A 25,680-nucleotide genomic window follows, 5' to 3' on the forward strand; every position below is an offset into this window, starting at 1 on the left:
GCCTAACACCGATGGTTTTTCTTCTGTTTCTAAGGCGCGGTCACACTCAGTCTGATTGGCACAACAAACGAAAAAGTTTGCAATTCCAGGGCGCTTTTTTTGCTTCGTCCAGCAAGTAAATAATCCACTAAAATAATCAAATTCTTGTGTGAATGCAAAAAGCAGCTCATGGAGCAGCCAATTGTATAAGTGAAATGTGAAAAATATGCCTTAAAATGCGAATGCAAAACAAGTGCACAAATTCTGGGAAGAGAACAAAAAAAAAATTGGTGGAGTAAATGCCAATACAAAAAGGGAAGAGAGAGAGAAAAAGAATAGAGAGAGCGCGCGCATTCTTGCTCTCTCTTGTTATCATTTGGGCGGCAATTGTTATTGTTTCGACCACTTGACAATTGTCCAGGCCAAATACTTAATTTTTATGCGAATTATAGTCGCATATATGTGAATTTCATGTGGAATATGTGCTAATACACCTGTTCGCGCGAAAAGCGAGAGTGATCGCAAGTGTTCGAATTAAAAATAGCGTTAGCGTCGCCACTTTGAAGGCCACCTGTCGAGTGCACTGCCTGCGGATATTTGTGCCCAGTGAAGCGTGAATCTGCAGAAAGCGCTTCGTTCGCCGAATTATGCGATTGTGTATTGTGTTCTGGTCTGTGTTATTCAACGGGTTAATTAGCTTCTGGCCAGGCCAAAACAATCAATGCGGAGAGCAGAAACACAAAGAGAGAGAGAGCGAGAGAGGGCTGCCACCTTTTCCTTTCATTGCCTTTGTTTCATTAATATCCCAAAAATTACACACATAATCTTGCTTTGTGTTTGCCTCAGAAAGCCAAATGTATTTATTTTTAAGTAAGCATTCAATTTATTTGTTGCTTGAAGGAAAAGTTTAGTTAATAAAGCTAACGCGACAACCCTGAATTGCTCTGGCAACTCCCAGCTGTTTGCTTGCTCTCCGTGGAGGCAAACACTTTGTTGCAGTGCTGCAAACTGAGCTATTTTCTAGCCAAACCTGATAATTGTCAGGGCTAACAGAAAATACATCAGTTAAACGCTTTCTTGTTTTTTTTTTTTTACAAATGTTTGACCGGTTAAGGCCATACTAATTCAAACTATAACGGGACCTTAGTTAAAAAAAGGTATTAAGCTCCAATTACTCCTAATTAAAGCTTAGCTATATATTCGCTAAAAGTGTAACCAACACTGCTAACCGCTCTCTTTCTCTCGCTCGCGACGTCACTTTTGGCCTGGCTAACAAAACACGCACACCTGCGACGCTCATTCTTGACTGAATTGCCGTGAGTAAGCGTTGGGTTGAAAAAGCGAGCGCGTGTCGCGAATCGGAAAATCGAGACAAAGATAAAGAAAAGTTCATTATCACATGCCACAAGAACGGCGGAAAATAAAGCCGTTGAACAAGTGACGAAACGAAAGGGAAATGCAAGTGAAAAGTCCAATTGGACCCTGCCCTTGAAAGTGTGTATGTGTTGGCCGCAAGTGTCTGCGCCTTTGTGTGCGTACATATGCATGTGTGTGTGTTTGTGCGTGTTCGGTTCCTCCAAAAGTGTTCAATGTAAAAATAAAATATCCGATTAGATTCTCGAGCACAACAAAAGCAACCTTGAAAAGGCAGCCAAGAATCGGAATCTGCCTTTCTGCTTTTCGGCTATTTATATCCGTTTGGAAATGCCCGACAAGTTATCCAAGTGTCCAATCGGAAAACTCACGTCGCACAATTGAAAACCTCTTGGCCATTTACCTATTCAACGTGTCTCGGTGTTTCCGTCTTCACTTGGGCGTGATCACGCATCCTTAAAACGAAAATAATGAAAGAGTTTCGGTTCTTAAAGTTACACTTGCGGTCAAACTAATAGGGGCAATCAGTTTTAAATGTCTAGGCTTCAACAAATGAAGTACTTCAAATAGATTTAAAATCAATAGAGACGTTTAATGCCATAGGTGACAAATCAATAAACTAACAAGTTTACCAAACTTATTCTTTAAAAATTTGATTAATGTACTTTGTTTTATTAATAAAGAAGTTAGAATAAAATATATATTGTATAGATAGCTTATCAGTTCCCCAGCCATTATTATTTTGACTGCATCTGAGTGTCCTTTCAACGCCTTCATTCGTTAGGTAAAAAACAACCACTGGAATTCACTTTACGCACAGAACGACTTTAGAACGCAGCAGGATGTGGAAAGCATAGGAAAAACGGGTAGTAGACAACACGCAACGAAGGCCCGAAAACGTGGAAATGACCCGCTAATTAATTAGCTAAGTAGGCAAAGGAAAAGCGGCGAAAATAGGTGTAACGTACCTCCAAAAGCCAACAATAAATTCCGATTTGTTGCAAAATTTATACCGAGCCAAGGCTTACAATGACATCATACGCAAATGACACAACGACGACAGCAGCAGCAGCAACAACAACAGCCACATCGGCGGCAGCAACATCGGATGGTGCAGCAGAAGCGGCAACAACAGCTGTCGCCGCCCACCAATCAGCTGTGGGGGGCGTGGCGCCATCATCAGCTGATTCATCCAAAGTCAAGAGCCGCGACAATTTGTCCATTGGCCGCCGCTGCCAACAATACGGCGATGATGATGGCAACAGCAGCGATGGTCGCGAAAAGGCCGACACCACACCGGAAAATATCAAGAAAATCGCCGAAATCATCGACAGCCCGGATGGCACAACCTCGGCCAACTCGCCCATACCCTCGCCCCGACATGTCCAACTCCGGCATCCAATGAATCCCGGCTTCGTGGGCCTCGGCGCAGCCATCGATGACTCCTGTGGCAAGTTCTGCCTTGGCAAGCCGCCACCATCGCCGGCCGAGAAAGGTGAGCTACAGTCCTACCTCCTAAATAGACTTCATAGGTTCAAAGTCCAGAAATGGATGCAAAAAGTTATGCACCCTTGGGCTTTCCACCTTCAAAGCCATATCATGTTGTACATTTTAATTCATTTTTAGTTAATATTGATAATGACGTGGTGGGTTCATCTGCGGTTGGGAACTCAGCATTTTACAACTACGATGATTAGGATATTTTCTGCAGATCATACGTCTGTGGTTTTTAATTACCTTCTGCCTTCAAAGTAAATACTCGTTTGAAAATGATTAAAATTCCTAAAAGCCTGAAAAGTGTGTACAAACTACATTATGTGTTTTGACCTCTAACCCAAGAAATCTATTCAGGCACTAAGTTTAACCTTTAAAGACTTGGCATCCTTATAACTTCAGTTATGACCATGGTCAAGCTATAGAAATTGCAGTGTATTGGTATGGTTTTGGTAAGAGATACAGGCGGCAACCGCAAAACCCGGCGACAATTGATGGCTAATTTAGACATGGTGGTTTTCGTTGGACTTGTTTTTGTTGATCCAGGTTGCGGCTTGTCTTTGCTTTTTTCTTTGTTAATTTGAATTTTTAATGAAGTTATTTTGTGCGAGTCTCTGGCCACGACTAAGCGCAAATATTTATTGCAATAGTCATGCCCGACACTCACACACACACACACACACCCTCAAACACACCTCGTTTATGTTGTTGCTTAGATTGGCACAGTGGGCCGCGTTTGGCTGAAAAGCAAGTTCTCTATTCTCGATTCTCTATTTGCGATTCTCGATTCTGGTTCCGAGAAAGTGGAACGGGATCAATAGCCTGCGAAAGCGGCAAGTGACATCAGCTGCGCGGTATTTCATATTTATGGTCCTATGGCAGAAACTTTGGAGTTGCTTATCTGGAATTGAGTGGAATAAATGTTTCTCCTTTCGGAATTTATGGCACAAACTATGGAGTTGCTGATCTGAAATTGAAGGAATGAATGCTTCCCCTTTCGGAATGTCCGGGAAAACTGAATTCGAGTTCCATTTCTATATTACTTCTGAAGTACAAATTCATTGATAAAAATGTTAATTAAGAATTTCATGAACTGTAAGCACTTTATAATTACATAAGTCTTAACTTTCTCATTACATGCAACATATATGAAATACATGTGCTTATAAATTACACATGTTACGTTTTGTGCAACAATATTACGTACAACATTTTACAACAATTTTAAATAGAAGCAATATAAAATGTTATTTTTTTCAGCCTGTTTATTTTTGTTTTATCGAATGTTTACAAGTCCAAAACACTGATTGATTTATCTGTTCAACATTAAATGGCTTTCAAGTGCTGCAACTAATTTCATATTAACTTGGCTTGATTCCAAAACTCAGCAGCTCACCAACTTTAATACAAAATGTAAAAACACTTGGACGTAGTTGGTTTAAGAAGAGAAAAAGGGGTTTTTAAATATAATGGCTTTCAATGCGAATTTCCAGACAAGGCATCTGTTAAAGGTAAACAACTTTCGTAGTTCAGATACAAATACGAATCGTTTATTTACGAATAACCAGCAGATTTCTGGGCCGCGTTCTGTTCCCATTTGCATCGTTCGATTTGCTTGCAATCCTTTGTTTGCAACTAAATGATTATGGCAAGCCTGGTACTCTGGAATAAAATGCAGTCTGGATCGGATCGCAGTAACCTCCAATGGAATCGATCAACGCCCGCAGCTGTGAGCTGAGTCATCCACAGCCACTTCCAGATACTTGAGATACGCGGACGCAAATCTGTTTCACTTTTTGGAGTATTCGGTTGTGTTTGGTTTTTGCCAACGAGTTGCGTGCTAGGAATGAAAATGTGTGAGATAATGACGGCGACTGCTATAATTGTGTAAGATTTGGCAAGCGCTGCGAATCGAAACCAAAACTGATAATAAACATTGAGAAATGCGCGATTTATGAACAACAAACCACGGCACTCGATGATGAAGGGAAAATCGAGGAGCCGCGCGCCTGGGAATTTGGGTTCCATTTCAAGTGTCGCTGACAATGAGTGCCAAGGTATAGGGTATTATGTCACCAGCTCAAATGATTCATTATACTGAAATGCCACAGGGTATACGAAAGTGTTACTCTTTGCCGAGGGCTTGCGGATTAAACTGGAGAATGAAATCTTAGTTGAAAGATTTTACATTAAAACCTCTAGTCACGTGCCACTTTATAGAGTTCATATGAGTTTCTTATATTTCGGTTGCGTTTCTCATTCGCACATAGCAATCGAATCAAAATGTGTGGCATTAATTCTTGGCCAGCGCCCAAGAATCAAACAGATTCGGAACAAATCTCTTGGTTTTGGCCTTGTTCCCAAATTGATCATGATTTGGGCACGCCTAATTAGTTGTATTATTAAATTTGTTAGCTCTTGAATATGCCGTCAAGAGCTGTCTCTAAAATATTTCAACAATTTTGGTGTTGCAAAATATAAATGCTTTAGTTTTTCAGCAAATTTAGAGAGACTGAACCGCAAAGATTTTTAATATTTGTTGCCATGATCGATTGGACTTCCATTTGCTTTTGAATGTAAAAATACCGATGATTACTTTCTGGCGAGAATGGAGAAGGGAAATCTCATTGAAGCACTTCTCAATTTTCTTTTCAATTTTCTGCTTCCCAAGTATATATATTTAAATGCTCGGTAAAATCGGTAAAGAAAATAATCGCCGATAACAAGGCACAACAAATGGCCGCCAGTCGATGACCTCATTCGCAGATGACAAATGATGATCATCATCGCCGTGGCATCGATGGCTTTCACTGGTGTCGCCGGGCGGCAGAGAAGTATAAATAAATTGTTAATAACATTTATTTAAATGTGAGAACCTGACCCCAACGAAAGGCAAACTCAAATCGAAGTATAACCATAGACCACACAGCGAAACACCGAAATGTTATGAACAAATTGATTGGCGATGACGTAAGCTGGAAATGCAATTAGCGAAGCTAATTGAAAACCAATGGGCAGTGTGAGAGATTTGGTTATCAATTTGCGTTTTGCATTCGCTCCATTATGTGTGGACTGCACATTTGCTAAATTAGTAAATTAGCCCGAAAATGATTAACACTCGGAATTACGCGTGGTAAAAAGGAAATGATCAAAGATCAGCAGGCGGTCGCACCATTTTCCCTACTAGACTTTCCCAAAACAACAACCACAGAAGCCAGCTGACCGACAAAAGTTAACCAAAAATATATATAAATGTACAGCTGCGAAAAAAAAAATAGCACCACTGGCCCAGTAAAACTTTGAATAAGTCTCCTACCTACAATTTAGGGTTTAAAAGGAGCTGGAATACCTTTTTAGAAAGGTTAAACAATTCACTTTTTAGAAAATAAAAAAAAATCACAATTGTTCTATGAATTCCTAACTTATTTAAGGAACTTTATGAAAAGTGACAAAATAAGGCGAAAAAAATAATAGCACCACTTCATAAAAAATGCTTTAATCATAAAATATAAACTTAACAGTAAAAAATTTATTAATAACAAGTGATTGTATATTAAAACTACGCCCATCCCATTAATTTAATATTTGGTAGTGTATCCTTTATTAGCAATAACAGCTGCGCAACGTTTTGGCATGGAGTCAACCAGGTCCTGGCACCGTTTTAGGGATATTTTGCTCCAGGACTCCTTAATTATACCCAAAGTTATTCGTTGTTAGTTGGCTTTGAAGCTACAACTGCTTTTCTCATATCTGACCAAGAATTTTTGATGGGATTACGGCCTGGGGACTGTTCAGGCCAATCCAAAACAGGAACAGATTTATTTTGGAACGAATCCTTGGCTTTTCTGCGGGTCTACTTGGGATCATAGTCTTTTAATTGTATTCGGCAAAGGGTAGCATCATCGTCACCAAAATATCCACAAACACATGTTGATCCCAGATGGTTTTTGACCATGGTATATTATAGCCCCGACTACATAGTACGAGAAACAAGCCCATACCATTATACTGGATCCTCCGTGTTTAATTGCTTCTACTGTGTAATTTGGCTTATATTCGGTGTTCTTAGGTCGTCTTACATACGATTAAGATCCATTACCACCAAAAAAAACCACCTTGCTCTCATCTGACCATTAGAAGTTCCTCCATTTTTCGCCAGACCAATTTAAATGTTCCTTGACGAACTTAATGCGCTTGGGTATGTGTCTCCCATTTAAAAGAGGGACCTTCCTGGGACTACAGACTTTTAATCCATGTTCCCTGAGACATGTGTGAACTGTTTGCACTGTTGCGGATATGTTGAGATCCTTTTTCAGTTCGGTAGCAGCTTTAAATGGATCCTTCTTGCCCTCGGGCACTAGCCTTTTGAAGAGATGGGTGCCCAATGATTGTTTTTTCCCACGTTTTTCGGGATTCTTGTTGTAGGGGATTGCATTTCATATCATTTTGTTTTAGAATTGAAGGATTAGACCAATATTTCTGTGTGATTTTCCTTCAGAAATTGGTTTTTTGACCATGCCACGCTTATCTGAAGAGCAATGCTTTCCTCGTCCCATTTTAATAATTTTTTTTAAGGTATGTTTCAAAAATAATGTTGGATATAGTAATAGAAATGTCAAGTTTTATAACCATGTGCTTTTCACCAAAACAAACCGCCGACAAGTATTGAAAATTTGAAAAAATCGATAGTGGTGCTATTTTTGTTTTCGCCTCATTTTAGACCTTGCCGCCCAAAAAAAATTATTAAAAATCAAGGTATGGACAATTCAAATTTTTTTTTTCATTTTTGGATAGGAAAAATATCTAGCATTATGCGAAAAATCAGTATTTTATACTATCGGTACCTCAACCTTAATTTATTTAATCGAGAACGAAATACGTTATGGTGGTGCTATTATTTTTTTCGCAACTGTATGTAGACTGCCACATTATTTTTCTTTATTTATTGCGAAAAGTAAAAGCGACTAACAACAAATAGGAGCAAACAAAAGACTTTTAAACGAGCACCAGCACTCGACACACGGTCTATTCCACGGGCAAAATGGGCAACCGTAATAATAATGGCAATAATACCCGACATTTGTGTGTTGTGCCAACAGTTTTCAATTGTTGGCCCATTGCAAACGCGCGGCGGCTTATAAAAGGCAGTAAGACAAGGGGCAGAGCAGGGGGAGTGGTGCTGAACGATAACTCGATAGAAGACATTTTTTTATGGCCATGCACAGTGGGCAGCGTAATTACCGTTAGTCAGTCGTTACCAATAGCGGTCTATTGTCTATCGACGATTGCCATACTTCCTGCCAAATTAGATTGCAAATTTAGTCATCCAACAAGCGCATAATGTCGTTCTGGTTTCCCGCCAAACTAGAACTTCCATACTTCATTCCGAACTATTAGTAAAGATCTTTCAGACTGCTACTAGTTAATTATAAGTTTACTTTAGTTGTATGCTCTATTTACTATAAACAATACATTGCTTTATTTTAAGATTTGATGACAATAGATGCCTTTGATGTCGAAGTTCCGCAGAAATTGCTATATTTAGTTGCAAAATGTTAAGGAAATGGAAAATATTTTTTGAAAACTGAAATTATAAGCTTAGTTTATGGGAAATTGAGAACAAAGAAATTATGCACATCGTTTGTGGGACTTCCCTTTACGATTCCCATTGAGCACTTGCATCTGAGGTTGATATTTGAGAATCTTGTTTTGGGCTACAATTACAGCAACAAGTTAATTTGTGCCCATCAAAAATGAGTAAGCTTCAATCCGGAACCTGTTCTCTGCTACTTAGTACAAATATATTATTGCTTATTTAAATACAGCAATTTTCTGCAGCAATGTACAAGATGAAAAATATTAATTACAAATGTTTAAAAAGTAGTTTTCGTATAAAGATGATGCATTGCAACCCAAACATCTTCCTTTAATTTCAAAGCAATGCTAATGATGATACATTATTACCTTGACTCCCCGTTTAATTGCCCATCTGCATACTAATACTAATGGTTTGCCAAATAAATATATGTGTTGCTTCGTGACCAAAAACTTGTTCAAAATAAGGCTGTGAGATCTATGTTGAGTATGCATATGAATATGGTAGTTGAAATATATTTTCATGGCAAACGAAACGGAAGTTCCGCGGCCAGCTAAGTTTGGCAGAGCGTAAAAGTTTTGTGGGTCTGCCCAGTAAAACAAACCACCATTACCCCACATACCACTATACCATATACCCTATATACCATATAGTAGCATAGCATAGCAGTAGAAAAGAAAAGAACCTCCAATTGACCGAAATCAGCGAACTCTAACCTTCACTTGCCGGGCAGCACCTGACTACTGCCTTATATAGAGTACGTGTGGCAGCTACCCATCCATAGATCACGATTCTGAGAGGCGGCCCCCTAGATGGTCGCCCACCTCTCCACTGGATCTTGTGCGAGTGTGTATGTGTGCTTGTGCCACTTCGCGTGGCAGAGGCAGAGCTGAAAGCAAATTGTTTGATTTTCTTTTTGCCCGTGCTTTGGCCGCGGAAATGTATAGAAATCGCTGGCGGAAGCGGTGAGGGATTTCCCCCGGCTGCAGGTGGGCGTTTCGGGGCCCTTGAAATGGCTGAACTTCAGGGAATGCGACATAAGTGTACCACGAGTTTGTCATCCGGGATGCAGGTTGATTGTCTTATTCCTTATTTGTCTGCAAGCTGGAATATACAGATCACAGATGTTACTTTGTGGTCCAGTATTTGTGAGGTTCGCAATGAAGTTGGTTCTAAAATTGGGAGGTTTCTCATGTTTACTAATTGGTTTTGATCATATATGGAAGACGTTTTCGCCAATCATTTTTTTTTCTACCCTAACAATATAACAAATAATTTGTTAATGTTCAGATAAGGAGACTGTTTAACCGATGTATTCACAAGATGATTACCGAAGCGGGGGTTTATGTATTTTTAAATGAATTTTGTTATACATATTTAAATGTATTATAGATGAATTACATACGAATATGAATAAAAACTCTTATATATACATTTTTGTTTGACAAATATTTCTGATCTGAATATCCTTTTTGTGTACTTGATTTACACCACATTACCTCCGATCCGCTCCTGAACTCCTCCGTTTTGCTGCACCCCATCCAACTCTTTTTCTCGTCCGCTTGCCACTTCAGTTGAGTTCAGTTTAATTAACGTCAGCAGCTTAGTTTCGTTTTCACCGCTTAAACGCTAATAATAAAAATAATAATAGTAACTGTAAATAAATGCTAATTTAATTGTGTGTTTGTTTGCTTCTCTACTATTCCATTGCCACAGCAGCGGCACAAAGCAGAGCGAACCAGCAACATGGCACTCCACCGGGCAAGAGCAACAGCAGCGGCAACTCCAATCATAAATCGGCGGCAGATGAGGAGGAGAACTCGAGCGAGTCGAACACAACCACGAAGGCTTCGCTGGCCTTCACCATTGATCATTTCGATGCCTCCGAGAACGATTCGGCGGCACAGGCGGCGCGCTACAAGAACATGATGGAGCGCTTCCAGAATCGCCACAAGCGCGGCGCCTCCATGTCCAAGCTGGAGACGGAGAAGGACAACACGACGACCACCTCGAACAGTGGACGGCAGTCGCAGCGGAGCAGCTTGGATGCTGGCAGCAGCATGGCGGACGATGTCTCCTCCCTCACAGCGGCCACGCCCAGTAGCGAACAGGCGCCTCCGGTGCAGGTGAGGATGCGGGTGCGGGATCGCAGCGCCTCGCGGGTGAGGGACGCCTCCAAGCGGCACAGTTGGTCGCCCAGGAGCTCGGCCAACGCGAACGAACCAGTGGCAGCACCTGCGCCCAGACCCGCTAGTCGCTCGAAACTGCCACCACCGCCGGCGGCGTCGAGCAAGGGCACCTCCAACATGGTAGCCAACCGCACGGCCAATCAGTTCACACCTCGCTCCACCGCCATGCAGCTGGCCCTGCGCCAGGTGGAGATGCTGTGTCCACAGCCACCGCTAGCCGATGGCAAACCGTCGGCGGACAACGATGCAGTCAGCGAGGCGGGCACCTACACCCTCGATGGGGACAACTATACGGAGGAGCAGAAGGATCTCATGAACATCGATAGAAATTTGAAGGAGGCGGCTGCCAAGCAGCGGCCCAAGCAATTGCCAGTGAAGTCCAGCCGGGGCAGCAACGTCCTGGAGGTCAACTACTACCACGAAACGCCGCTGCAAGAGCAGCTGCCACAGCCACTGCCAGCACAGAGGAGCTCCACAGGTCAGAGAACTGTTTCAAATGTGTGGAGTGTGCAAAAGAATGTTTAATAGAGTTCGATGATTTCCGTAATGCAACACACACTGATTACCGTTTCATTTTCCGCAGGTGCCTATCTGGATCAGCTCAAGAGTCGCGTGCTGCGTCAGCAGGTGCCCCTGTCGCCACCCACTCCCCCGTCGCCGGCAGCGGACATGGGCTGCTTCACCAGTGTGACCACCAGTGGCGTGCTGGCCAAACAGCGCGCCTTGGATACCCATCCGAAGCCCAGTCGACACTCGCACAGTCTGTCCACCTCGCAGATCGACAGCTCCGAGTATGTGAGCAACGAGGCTAAACTGCGGCACACGCAGGCCTTGTCCGGATCGGCCACCGATCGCCAGAAGGCCGAGTACCGCCTGAATGTGTTCACCACCAGCACCAATCAGCAGCACCAGTTGCCGGACACACCCACCACGCCCACACAGAGCTCGGAGGCCGCCCTGCTGCAGACGGCGCAGACCAAGCAGGATTGGATCCAGGAGTGGGCGCGCAATGCGCGTGCCAGGAGCCTGGCGCAGGATGTCAGTGGCACGAGCGCCGCTCGCCGGAAGCAGCAGCAACAGCAGCAGGCGCAAGCGCAGGCACAGGTGAGCTGGTCAACCGGTTTGGCACCGGATTTCGGGCGACCTTCTTTGATAAATTCATTTATGGAAAAATCCCATTCAATTGGCACAATCTCGTCTGGCTAGTTTGGTGCTGAATGAGTCACCCTTAAATTCAATGGAGGATCACATTCGAAATATGCTTTAGAAACTTCCATTTATTTGTGGAAGAATAATTTTTGGAGCATGTGCTAAATTAATGTGAAGCTTTAACACGGTTTTTGTGTGAATAAATCTCTTTAAGATTTAGTCGCAGTCATTGGAAATTTTATAAATGATTAGCAGCCATATTTGCTAGATAAAATGACGTAGTGCTATTCAACTGGCGTTGTTTACCTTAGCCTATTAGCAGATGTAGATTAGAATGGCAATACTATGATTCATCACAGTCATTTGGTGATCAAATGGGTAACGTTATTATATGAAAAGTTTATTGTTTTAAAAGAATAATAATCATTCTAATTAATTTAATAAACAACAATTAATGAACTTAATTCTGTGATAAACATTTGAGGACAAAGCTAAGTTGAACTAAAGTTTATGTACATACATGCATTTCTATTTTACATTTGCTTGACATATGCTGTAAAATATAATAGAAGTAATGAATCTCGTAGCTCGGACACAAACCCATTACAACCCTTTTACATAAATGTAGCTCACTTATATGGGCTTAATTTGTGATCAAATAAGAACTTCTGTGCTTTATAAACATGTTAATGAGGAAAAAACGGATTTTTAGAAAAGTTGTTAAACATATAGTTAAATTTTTTGTTACCCAACTGTTTCTCTACATATATATACGATTGCTCACTTCTGTTTGCTTAAATTTAATAAAGTAATTCTACTGATATTGGTTTATTTTACTTTCAGCAACTGATGACACGCAGCTATAACTGCTCCGACACGGGTGGCGATTCCTTGACCGATGACAGCCTCAGTTTGTACAACCAGCAGCGGCAGTATGCGGCGGCAGCCAAGCTCAATCGCGGTCTGGCGGAGCGGTATCGCCTGCTGGGCGACTGTGACTACGCCAGCGATCCGGCGCTGTGCAGCCATGGCGGTGGTGGTGGTGGAGGTGGACAGGTGCTGGAACCAGGCTACAAGCCACCAAAGAGTCCCAGCAAGATCCCCTCGCCGCTGCACACGCTGAGACGTGCGCGCAGTGCCAGTCGCTCGCGCCCGCCGACGGATGCATACTTGGAGCAAACGGCTGCGGCCATTAGTAGTCTCCAGCAGTCACTTTCACGCCGAAGTTCGGTCAAGTCGCCGGCACAGAGCAGTCCGCAGCATAGTCTGGAATCGGGAATGGGTGCCGGAGCAGGGGGTGGCTATAGACGATCTCCGCTCCATCGAGCGCTCATGACCAGCAGCATCAATGAGGCGCAGCTGCAGTTGCTCACCAGTGGCGAGTATCTGCTCAAGCAATTGCGTCGCCGCAAGAACTCCCTGGAGTATGATCCCGGCCAGGAAGTGGAGCATGTTGAGCCAGCAGCTGTCCCCTTGTCGCCGCTGCGTCGATCGAGTAGCTTCCAGCAGCAGCAGGGCCAGCCACCTGTGCGTCAGGCGCGTCCCAATTTCCAGAACCTCTACACACCGCCCGCTGCCCGTCATGCCCACGCCCTGAGCACCGTTCACCAGCAGCAGCAGCTAAAGAAATCCGCCAGCAGCAACAACTTTGAGCAGGCTTACAGCGACTACGACAATGAGTTGCAGTATTATATAAACGATGAGGATGAAATGGGCACTACTGGAGCCTACTACTCCAGCAACGAAGAGGAGGAGCCTATGGAGAGTCACGAAGATCAGGGCGCCGTGCCGCTAAGTAACACGCGCATGAACAAGGCACTGCTGATGCGGATCGAGAGAAGCAAACAAAGGGTAGCTGGAACACAGCCGCCGGCCAAACCGACCTCCGCACCAGCGGGCAAGCTGAGCATGGCACAAAGTGGTGCTGGCTTGGTGGCCTGTCCCAATACTCCCGAAATGCCACGCCGGGGCATCAAGAGTGCGCCCAGGGCAGCTCCAGGATCGGGCAATCGAGTCGCCCGTCAGTCAATGCCCAGGGAGGCGAGTCTCAGTCGACTGGCACAGCAGGTGCCCAGTTCGCTGGCCAACGCTAAGAAGCAGCTGCTCCAAACCGCCAGTGCCGGCGTCACCTCCAATCCCAGGGATCAGCGTGTGCAGCCCAAATACATGGACATATCCAAGTACAAGTCGGCGCAGTCCAACAACTTTTTGCGCAAGAACGATGCCAAGAGCACTCTGAAGCCAGCTGATCAAATGAAACGCAGTCCCAGTGCCTCATCCATGGGTCTGAGTCGCGGCGAGGGAACGCGTGCCAGTAATCGAAGTGTGCGCAGTGCTGCCTCCGCGATGAACACCAGTACCACTTCGCTGGGTGGCGGCAATCCGGGATCACGTAACTCGTCCGCAATTCGTCGCGATGCCTCAGGTAAGCTTACTAGTTTACTTCTTTCCCAATTACAATAATTTGCTTAATACATTTGTATTTGAACAGTGAACAAGCAAAAGGAGGCCGAAATGGCCATGTGGAAGCGTCGATCTACCTACGATCCCATGAAGGCGGCAGCCGAGGATCGCCGCAAGAAGGAGGAAGCGCGACGTGCCCAGAACGAAGCTCAGCGACAGCTCAACGATGAGGTTGATGAAATGCCTTTTGAGAGGTAAATTATATGGGCATCACTTGCCACAGTCTTTCTGATAAATAGCCCGCTTAGGTGACTTTCCTTGTGTTTAACCCTGACATAATAGATCTAGAGTTATTAATAGACAAAGTTACAAGTATGTTTCCTATAAGAACAGCAAAGCAAGGCCCTAAACTTAAATTCCTTGAATGGTAAATTGATTATTGACTCAGGTTTATTTCTTGGATTTTCTTACCCTAGTTATTCTTTACCAGTAAAACGTTTAAATTTATTGACAGATCGATACTGTTCTCCATTGAAGAGTTCCTTTAGAAGGTATTAACTAATGAAATAATTACGTTTTCCTGTAAATGTAAAGCTAAATATTCGACTAGGCTCACACAAGTCTTATTCTTTTAGATTAGTGTAGCTCAACTTATGTAAGCTCATTTAAATATATTTAAACCAAAATAGTTTTTACACATAAGATTTAGCCTTAGAGGTCTTAGCTTTAGCATACTATTTCGTAATTGTTTTTAACATACTTTCAATTATCTGAACTTGATTTGTATCTTTTACTTTGGTTCTTTTATTAGCTTAAGGTTGTGGGTAATATCGCGGCTTGAGGTAAAGGTGCGTTCTGGAAATAGACAAATATTTTAGCAATAACTATCAACTATCTCTCATGACTCACTTCTAGATGAAACTTATAATTTACCCTAATTTGTACTTACATAAGTAGTGGCCAAGTAACGAGTTCAGTATTGAATTTGTAACAAGTAACACCGCTCAGTACGAATCGAATGAAAATAGGAACTATGTCGTAAATGATCCAGCATTCTGTACTTATGATTTTGCTAATTGATTTCTTCTCTTTTAATTTCTGTACACCCCAACACACACAACTCAACACCACCACTATCTACACTACAAAAAACAATCCAATAACAATCGGTAGACCATCACGCTCCCACTACCGCCGTGGACAGTTATGACCAACGGATGGTGTGCTAGTTACCGATTTTTGAGCCATCAGCATACACCTAAACATTCAGTTGACTATCTTTCCACGAAACCCAAAAAGAAAACCAAATACTTTCCACTACAAAAACATGCCACACGATCTAACATGGTGCAAGCAGCAGCGGCAGCAGCCGATTGTATCACTAGAATCCAAATCTAGTGTCAGATACAATCGCCGAATCGAATCGAATCGAACAACGATCATTTTGAGAACGGATCTAACTCGCGTAGTATCCACAAAAATACGATTTTCCAAAGCAACGACAACTAGAATGAAATGTTTAGTAACGACAGCCAACCCGAAGCCAAATGTGCGGCTATCCATTTGCCAAATGTAATAGAGCAAACTTTATCAAAAAAAGTTGTAGTATTATTGTTAAATATTTATGCATACAACTCAATCATTTCGTTGTTGTTCGCCGTTGTGCAATTGTCTCGACCAATTTGTTTGTTCGTCAGTTCGTTAGTTACTTTGTCTTGTGCGGCTTCATTTGATTTTATTTGGCTGAGCAACGAATTCGACCAATAAAATGCTCTCGAAGATTGAAAACTAACCGCATCAATTCTAACTTCATACAACATTTAAAGGTCTCCTCATGGTGATTATGGTTTTGTATTTTATTAGACAAAAGTACCAAACACAATCATCTTGGGTGTATTCCTTACTAAATTTTGCATTAGTAGCGCATCAGAGAAATTGAAAATTAGGTGATAAACCATTGATGGAAGTGTTCTATGAAAATATCGTATGGCTAAAGATTAAACCGAAAGAAAACTAATAAACTTACTTAGTTTAAGTGTTATAAGAGTGAAGATTAATGATCGTTTCATTTTTTTTAGTCTACTGAAAGTTTAAAGTTCCTGTTCCAATTAATATGCTTTTTAAAATACTATATTTTAACGGTAGATTACTCGTTATCATCAATTACGATTTTTCATACTATCACTGAAAAACAATTGGTTATTGAACCCCAATTTGCAATTTCCAAGTCTTTCAAAATTGTAAAATCTTCTATTTGCTCTGGCAACTTCGAGACAAATCTTCATTACTCTGTAAATTGCTGCAACCCAAACTACTTAACCAACCATATAACCAAACATTATTAGTTAGTTCTCAAGTGTACAAATGTTTGTCCCGTTTAATGCCTAACCGACATCGCATTCAACATGCCACTCCCTAACCAACCCAACCAACCCAACCAATCCAAACTACCTAACTAACCCAAACCCGAAACCCGCTAACCACACCAAAGTCAGTCAGTAGACCAAGCTAACACATAGACAACTATTAAACGCTTTCTTAGAACTCACTAGTACAAAACTCACCTGAGATCGAGAAAGAACACCTCACATACCATTCGAATTGATTGCATTCCGAATTGTGCATTTATTAAAATAATCCTTAAAGTCCAATTTGTATGAAATATTAACCCAAGTTCTCTACATACAGTGTGCTGCGCCCAGCCAACAATATGACCATCACGAGCGGCGGCAACAGCTACAGTCCGCGAAACTCCGTGGAAAACGACGCCTGGACGCTTGGTGAATCCTCCGAGTATGGCGAATATCCCGATGACTACGATGAAAACGACGAGGAGCACGGCGATGAGGATATTGACTACGTTGGCCAGGAATCCGACGACGTTTTCGAAGCGGAATCCGGCGAGGCTGCAGTTCAGGGTGCACAGTAGATAACTAGACAACTAATAGAACTAAACAAAACACAAACCAGCAACAGTGATAAATGATTCGATATATACATAACTCTATATATATGTATAACATATTGTATTTCTAAGCGAAATACGCATAACCTTAGCTGACATGATTTTCCCTTGGCTTGTTCGACCTATTTAAATGAAATTTTGTATTTGAAAAACCGAAGATCATCGAAAAATGCAATAAACTGAACTCGCTTAGTGAAAAAGTTAAACACTTCAGATATTTAAAATATATTTTATTGCTGAAACCTTCACTTTATGAGTTAAATTCGATACAAATAATAAGTTGCAAGGCGTTAAAAGCGTAAAGGATTTCTGAAATTGTACAAACATAACGTAAAAATGGAATATGCTTTAAATAGATATTCAACATTGTCGACTTTGGTGCAAATAACTTTAATATATATGGAAAAATACTCAGATGTGTCCTAGGCTTTGTGAAGATTAAAGAGTTTGAAGTGGATTTTAAGCCGAGCCGAAATGACTGCAATCAAGTGCTAAACGAAACAATGTAACTTTAAGAATTGCTTACCCAAACCACGCGGTAAAACTGAATAAGAGGAATTGAATTGTTTTGTAATCTGAGCTAAAATTTAATGCGTTCGAGATCGGCCCTTTCTTTTGTTTTTTGGTAAGAATTTGTAGTTACTGATGAACTCATGTCTGTAGGTTTTTATACACATATATGCGAACACACGATGGAAGGTAGCTTACATAACAAATTACGATACTGTCTAGTTTTATATATGCATACAACACACTAGCCACGTATTTCGTATACAGACGTCTAGTTTAGTACTATGTAAAAGGAGCATATGTGGTATTCGCTTTTAAACAAACTGAATTGTTAAAGTAGTTATTCTTTCAAAACAAACCGAATATGGTCAAATATCCTGCATTGTCCATAATTGCAAACAAACAAACTGCTCGCTGGATAGTAAGTGGATTTAGTTAATTTTAAAACAATTGTATTCTTGCAGCTGCTTTTTTAAACAATAACTACAAATGCCCAAGTCAGCTTAAGCAATAGACAACATACTATAAACAAAGACTTTTTTCTAAACAGCCTGAGAATGTCCAATGAAATATTCAGAAGCAGTTGACCGGTTTTAAAAATGATTATTTAAAATAAAAATATGTATTTTAAAATATCAAAATTGTAACGCGAGAAAAGTAAGAATTAACCGTCTAAAACGTTTTTAAAAATGTATATTTTAGGATTTCAAACGAAATGAATGAATTGTTTTTTTGTATTGTGTCCTATTTCTTGTTATTTTATTTCTCCAATAATTTTAGATAAACAAAAATAAACGATGATAAAAATAAAGAAATTTGAAGAAACAAAATTGTTGTTTGGATTAAAAATATTCCCAGGTTCAACGTCCGCTAATAAATTTGAATGAGATTATCAGCAATGCCAAAATTATAATGAAAATCGTAGACTTCATATGTGCATATAAATATACTTACTTCGTGTTTAGGAAAACGCAATACTGTTTTCTCTCTTTCAGTTTTAAATATCCAATTTTTTCTGATTATTGTTTTTAGATTCGTTCTATGCAAATTGGATCAGCTAACTGGAATATTTAATAATATCCGTGGACATAATTGAATTCAAGGCCCAAGTGTAACGAATGCGATGGATATTTTCGATGAAAGTAAACAGAGTAAAACAGTACGAAAGTGGAATTTGTAAAATGCCATCTCTTAGATATACAATATTTGAATAATAATTTTAATTACAAAACGAAAACAAAACAATGTTGTTATAAGCGGCAGTGCGGGAATGTCAGAATGAAGTGTGGGTGTTTCTCCAGCCAAAAGTTGAATTGTTTGTTTGTTTGGGGATAAAAAGGAAACGTCAATTAGGTTTCGTATAACACTGAAAACGCAATTAAATTCAACAAACTGGTGACTCTCAAGTCGAATCAACTTGAAAGGTACTCGAAAAAATGATGATATATATGTTATTGTTTTACATAAAATACAAAATATTTTTCTTGAAATAACAAACCATTTTTGTCATACATTGTCTAGTTCGTCGATACATTTGAATACCGTTCAAAAAATGTAGAAACGTTAAGTGGTTCAATTGAAATTTGAAGTTCTAGTGGTATTTCGATTGTTTGACAATTTGGGAATATCAATTACACATTTCATGTTGAGCTTGGTAAAATGTAGTTCCTCATATCGGTTACACACTGTAAATGAATATAATTAAATGAACAGCGGACCAATTTAGAGGTCAAATGGGAGAAAAGTCGAATCGGAATTATGCGATGAGTATTGACATAATTTCCTTTTAATAGCCTACTTACTTATGATAAATTGAAATGTTTTAAACCATTTTTTTTCAGTGCCGTATGCAGCTGAATTTTAATCCCTGCTGGTCACTGAATATAAAAAAATACAAGTGAAGAGGAGGGGGGGAAGTCACGACGAGAGGAAAACAAAAAGCACAATAAAATGAAGCAAAACTAATGAAATTATATGAAATAGGAATGTACACAACAAGTTTGAGCCGAAACAAAACAAACACAACTGCCATAAATATTTTTCACAAAGAAAAACAAGACGAAACAATTTCACGGTGGAAAAAGCACTCATCACAATCTGTAAACAAATGCTATTAAATATTTATGCAGTTTGGGTAATAAATAAATGGATTTTTAAGTTTTTATGCCCGCGCGTATTGGTGGTCATAATGTTACAAATGGTAGAAAAAAAGGAAAAACAAGAAAATAAATGGTATTGTAATTAAATAGTTTGACACTTCAATTAGGATAAACTGCGATGCAAAAATCACATTTTTTGTTTGAAATTGTAATTACATTTTTGGTGGAAATTATAATTACATTTTTGGTTGAAATTTTAAACAGATTTCTGCAGCACCTTTGAAAGTTTTAAAATATTATTAGTAATTCGTTAATTCCTTTAATAAATATGCCAGTTCCACAAAACAACCAATTTTCCGTTGCCACACCTCAAAACAAAGAAAAAAGGCAAAGATATATGGAAAAGTTCTAAAGAGATGGCCAAACAAAAGCCTATTTATTATTATGATTGTTATTAACCTTTGGATGGTGCATTACTTAGCACGTCTGGTTTCTGGCTGGCTGGCTACCTCATCGCATGAAAATGTTCGATTTTAATTTCCTTTCCCATTCAAAAATTTCTGAAGTGCCCGTGAGGCGATTTTCGGTTTTTATATAGATTCTTGTTGTGGATCTTTTTTTTCGGTTGTTTTGGGGTTTTCGGTTTAGTGTGGCACTTAAAAATGGCTTTATTTATGGGCTTTTATCATTTCAACTTTCGTTGGATTTGTGATATGGCCATAAACAAATAATGCCTAATGTGCATTAACTCATAAACAATGCAAATCAGTACGAGTATTTACGAAAACTGATTGAAGCAATCCGGGCTCTTGAGTTTATTCACCACCACATTGCCACTGGTACTTGAGGCAACTTGGCTCCTCGTGATAAATGGCACTATATTCATCGATCGCATTTGCCAAGGCCCCCCCCATTTCTTCTCAGTGATGCCTTACGTCAGTGAAGACTTTTCAGCTTCTCGATTGCCATCCAGTGCTCGAGTACCAAGATACATTTGTCATTTGCTCACCATTTGCCCACCAATTATAAACATGGGGCATATGTGTGTGCATATATATCATTACTTTATGGAATGTTTCTGCTCGATTGACAACTTGCAGTACTTGAGATTATTTACTTAGGCCTGTGGCATGGAATGTTTCTCAAGTAATGTGCAAAAAAAATATCCATAAAATAACCTTGGCATTCTGCACAACTTTGTCTTCAATGCTGTGGATATATTCTTTTGAAATTATAATACAAGCTTGGGTTGTACACATCATACATGGGATGTTTCATGACGGTGTGCCTGAAATGCCATCTTTCGGCGAGCAGCGCTAGTATCGCGATTACGTAACCAATGAACAGGGCCACAAAAGAGCTCCAGAATTTCTGGATATTCATGAGGGCCTCCTGCTGGGCCAAAGCCTCCGCCGGCAGATGTTGTGTGGCATCCTTCAGCCACTTGGATATCAGACCTGTTGCAGACACACCAAATGGCAGGAAATTCATACAGGATACTAGATAAAGGATATAGGATATAGGAAAGCTACTGACCACCCTCCGCCAGATGCTGAATGGAGCCATCTACGCGTGGCTTCAGCGCCGAGTTCTTCTCCATGGCCAGCACCACGGGCATATGGAGCACACACTCCTTCATGATGTGTAGTGCTGATCCGGATTCCTCCGTCACTCGTAGATATCGCAGATAGAACTCGTTGTCATAGTACGCACACTGACCCTTGGCAATGCGAGAGGTCTACGAAAATGAATATTATTTAACAAATTTAAAGTACAAACAGCTTAGCATCTATACAATTAGGCTTTATGCTGGCAAAACCAAAAAGCCATGACCTTCTTTTCAGCTGCCCATCAAATGGAAAACAAAGTTATCCCTCGAAAAGCCATTAAGTCGACGGAATATACTTTCCATATCACACTAGATTATTTGGCCAACTTGATGAATTAATACCGTTAAATTAAAAATGTTGCCAAATACGCTTATCACATAGATAAGATATTTGGCGTTTGGCAACCAGTTGGAACTGGTTTTTGTTTTTCTATCTGCTGGTATAAAGTTCATTGCTACAAAATGTTGATAACAAGAGCGGTTGTAAATCAGGCAAGTTTATGCGATTTACCCTAATTCTAAATGGTTCAAATCGAAAATAAGTCTTATTACTCAACTAAGTCAGTGGAAGTGGTAATATTTTACTAAAATAGCAACGTAGTTCTTACCAAATCATCGCTGTATCCGATGACCTTCATCTTTTCGCCAACTTTGCGAGCAATCTCATCATCGGCGTCCAGAAAGAACTGTCTGTTCTCATTCGCCCCAGCTGAGGGCGGTATATGGGATCGCAGCAGCTCCTCCAGTGTGTCTATAGTAACCCTATGATCCAGAGATACAGAAATATATCAAGCCATTATGCCTTTTAGTTTGAAAGCTCACCTGGCAGCGGGGTTGGCCAAAATGGCAGTGAAGCTGGCCCTGTATGTGGCCACCAGCAGGATGCAGTAGATCCAGTACCAACCAGTGAGCACCCTCAGTGGCCAATTGCGAGGCATTCGCGGCAGAGCCACATACAGCAACATGCTGTAGGTGAGCAGGATGCAGTTGGCATAGCCATCAAAGAGATCACGGGGTATGCGATCCCCTTTGGATGGACGATAGCGACTGATGGCGATGCGGAAACTAACGCGACGATAGATCTGTGGATCCATGGGAACTGTGCGATTTCGACGCAGGCAGCGAAAGAACTCGGCGGACACATTGCCATTGATAAGGGCGTTCAGGAAACTGATGGCATAGAAAACAGTGCCCACCACGAAGAGGGAGAGTAGGACACCCGCCCACATGCCGGCGCTGAAGGGCAGGATGAAGGTCTGCCAGGAGTTGTCCGTCGAGGATTCGGGTGTGAGAAAGGTCAGGCACTCGAAATTGTGCGGCGCACTGAGCTCCACCAATTGCAGATACACCTGAAACTGATGCAAGTCCCCAATGGCAAAGCGGGCACTGTGGTCAGCCTGTGCAGATTAAAGCATTAATAAGTCAACAGTTTCGCTAATGACACACCATAATCATATTCCCAGGTCCCCCTTTCCAATCCCCAATCCCCACTTACCACCTCATCCACCAGCATCGAATCGATGTGTGTGCCATTCTGTTCTGGATTACCACCTCCATAGGCAGCACCATCCAGCTCCCAGTTCACAGTCTCGCTTTGATTGGGCTTGTAGTAGAGGGGCTTGAAGTTCAGGGCCTTGCCCAGGGCATTCATAATCTCGACCTCAACGCCTTGGAAGCTCTGGGTCGCATTCGCCCACAGAACCATGGGCACGTGCTCCGAAATGGCCACGGGCATCGAGGCTCCTGGAGAATTTAATAATATTTTATTTCACATTTACAATCTTTTCTTTAAGTAGCAACTGTAACTCACCGTATAAGTTACTCGTTTTGTCGGCAAATAAAATCCTTCCATTCACACCCTTGCCCAATTCCCAATCAGCAATCTTCTTCATCACCAAAACGCCACTCAAAATGCCCGGAAAGGCTATGGTGGAAATGGTATACCTACCAAAAATAATGACCTAATTTAATAACAATAATTAAGGGGGCTTAGGAGTATTAGACACACTTGTTGTCCAACTGCCTTTTGAGGAAAATGGCACCGATGCAAGCGCTCCACAGGTGAATCATGTCGCTCTCGAAAAGCCGCGAATCGTGTAATAAAACAAACTTTTTCTGCATATTCAACGCTCTGCTGTCGTATATATAGCCAAGAAATCGCTGCACCTGCCAGCCATTCAGGATGGTGATCACATTCAGCTCACAATCACTGGACTTGATGGCCTTTATGAAGAGCTCAACTTGTTTGGCAGGTCGCTGCAGATCCTCACTGGCATTGGTGCGCATCACAAAGAAGGGTATCACTTGGCGACCCACCGATTCGAAGAACACCCGATCGTATATGGGATAATGCTGCTCATCCGTGATGACGCCAAAGCATCGCTTCACATTGGCAGCCCACAGGATTTTCTGCAGCAACACTTTCAGGTGCATCTCGTATCCATTCAGTTGCGGATGCTTGGCTATGGGCATTAAGGAGGCCATCGCCAGGGATATGGACGCCCCAATCAGTATCAGTATTCCCAGGCAGCGCATCCTTTCGCCGCCAAACGCAAACTGTTGGCCACTTTTACGTTCTCCGTTCGCGGCTGGTTCGTTAACCTGTTTACCGGAACGAACCCTCGAGGACTCGAGAACTGGAGGACTGGAGAACTCATTGCATATGCAGATCTAATTAAACTTGTCCGAACTCCGTGAACCGGGAGACCCGGACTGTCAGCCAGTCAGTTGGGCACTCATCAACCTGATTTACTCGCAATCCGACGCTTTCCACCGACTTTCCACCGAACAGGGCTATCTAATTAAAGTTTTGCGGCCCAGGGGTTAATAAGTTTAACCGGATAATGTGGCCAAGGTTAGAGGGAGTGCCTTTTTTCAGTTGGGTGTTCTCATTACAATGTCCTCAAAGGAGTTTTTACTGGCCACCTTTGGCATTTTGCGGGATTATGTTCCACATTGCTTAATGTTCTATACGTTAAATATATGTGTTTAATTCTAGAAAATATATTTCTAAGTTGGGAATTATATTTATGACTTTATGAATATATACTTTATGTATATAATCAATCTTAACTGTTGTGAACTCAGTTATAAATATTGATAAGGAAGTATTCCGATTATATCTTACATATCTGTGATGAACCATAAACTACATAAATGACATTTCTTTTTACTTAAAATACCTAACCAATGACCTCTTACCTGACTTCCCCTGTTACCAAAATGACCAATATATAAATTACCTTTAAAAATAAGAAAAACCGGATGACCTAATCAAACAGACGATCAATCAGTACCTGTGCCACCCGACGAAAACCTCTACCAACCCAAATAAACCAACTCACTCAAGAATCACTCCAGTCCAGCATAAGAAGAAACCAATGTGGCAATCACAGGGGTCATTAAATTTCATTTAATCGCTGTACGTACCACTGATTGAGATCTGTGTGGCGAAAGTTGTGGCTGCGATGCGATGTTGTCACTAATTCGATGACTGCCCAACGAGCAGACAATTGGATCAGACCAATTTATCATAAGGCCATAACTAATCCGTCCGTCGGTCTTCATTAGTGCAGACACGAGATCGGAGGACCAGTGGACCAGATGACCAGTTGGTTACTTGGATATGAGTGAGGATTGAGTGCCGCCGCCTGCTGCTGATGAGTTGGCTGCAGTCGCGAAATCAGCAAATTGCGATCATCCGCAGTCAAGGCTCGCAGTCCCACTAACGATATTGTAATGCGAACGACGACGTGGTGTCACTGGAGACATAAGACTCAGTTCAGTCTGTCCGTTCATCTGTCCGTCCGTTTTGTCCGTCCGTTTTGTCCGTCCGTTGTGTCCGTCCATTCTGTCCAGTTCAGTCCAGCACAGTCCAGTCCAGTCAGTCAGTCAGTCAGCCGATTAAAGCGCCCAGAAGCCGCATTCAAATACCCATTAATGTCAGCTCAAGTCAGCTAAGGTGAGTCGCTGAGTCGGACGGAGCCAATCAGCCTGCGGATGTGATGGGTGATGCGATGGGTGATGGTGATGGGATTTGGTGTGGGCAGGTAACCAGTTGCCAGTTGCAAGTTACCCCCGCGCGTCTCACTTAGCCATATCCATTGCCGTTCTTCTGCGCTTTATTGTCGTATAATTAACTTTTTCCGAATCGTCCGGATTTGGAATTGTTTGCACATAATTGCAATTTAATTATTTTCTCTCGCTCGTTTTCCTTTTTCATGTTTTTATGGATTTATGTTGGTCGCGCGGTCTGCTGGCCATTAGCTTGGTAACAACAGGTAACACCCGGGCCCTGCGACCAAAAGACTAAT

At 41.5% G+C, this 25,680-nt stretch overlaps 2 protein-coding genes across 6 annotated transcripts; one reads left to right on the forward strand and one right to left on the reverse strand.

Moving 5' to 3' along the window:
* Positions 1-35: 35 nt before the first annotated feature.
* LOC122615823 lies at positions 36-18,409 on the forward strand. 4 transcript variants are annotated; one of them, XR_006325875.1, is made up of 8 exons: positions 36-115; positions 2,138-2,848; positions 10,160-11,110; positions 11,216-11,736; positions 12,625-14,206; positions 14,273-14,438; positions 15,358-15,756; positions 16,873-17,012. XR_006325875.1 is itself a non-coding variant. In XM_043790964.1 (7 exons), exons 2-7 carry the CDS (start codon positions 2,383-2,385, stop codon positions 17,111-17,113), a joined length of 3,924 nt encoding a protein of 1,307 aa, XP_043646899.1. In that variant the 5' UTR covers positions 36-115; positions 2,138-2,382; the 3' UTR covers positions 17,114-18,409. The 4 variants fall into 4 exon arrangements, 3 of the variants coding, with proteins under 3 accessions (XP_043646899.1, XP_043646897.1, XP_043646898.1); XM_043790964.1 differs by lacking the exon at positions 15,358-15,756 and having other exon boundaries at positions 10,163-11,110; positions 16,873-18,409; XM_043790962.1 differs by lacking the exon at positions 15,358-15,756 and having other exon boundaries at positions 16,873-18,407.
* Positions 18,410-20,961: 2,552 nt separating this feature from the next.
* LOC122616996 (glutamate receptor ionotropic, delta-1) lies at positions 20,962-23,902 on the reverse strand. Of its 2 annotated transcripts, none has more exons than XM_043792625.1 (7): positions 23,376-23,902; positions 23,178-23,311; positions 22,863-23,110; positions 22,190-22,764; positions 21,976-22,129; positions 21,298-21,496; positions 20,962-21,215 (listed from the first exon to the last, which is right to left on the reverse strand). In XM_043792625.1, exons 1-7 carry the CDS (start codon positions 23,900-23,902, stop codon positions 20,962-20,964), a joined length of 2,091 nt encoding a protein of 696 aa, XP_043648560.1. The 2 variants fall into 2 exon arrangements, with proteins under 2 accessions (XP_043648560.1, XP_043648559.1); XM_043792624.1 differs by having other exon boundaries at positions 21,295-21,496.
* Between the last annotated feature and the right edge of the window lie 1,778 nt (positions 23,903-25,680).

This window comes from Drosophila teissieri, chromosome 3L (assembly GCF_016746235.2).
Source record: "Drosophila teissieri strain GT53w chromosome 3L, Prin_Dtei_1.1, whole genome shotgun sequence".
NCBI lineage: Eukaryota > Metazoa > Arthropoda > Insecta > Diptera > Drosophilidae > Drosophila > Drosophila teissieri.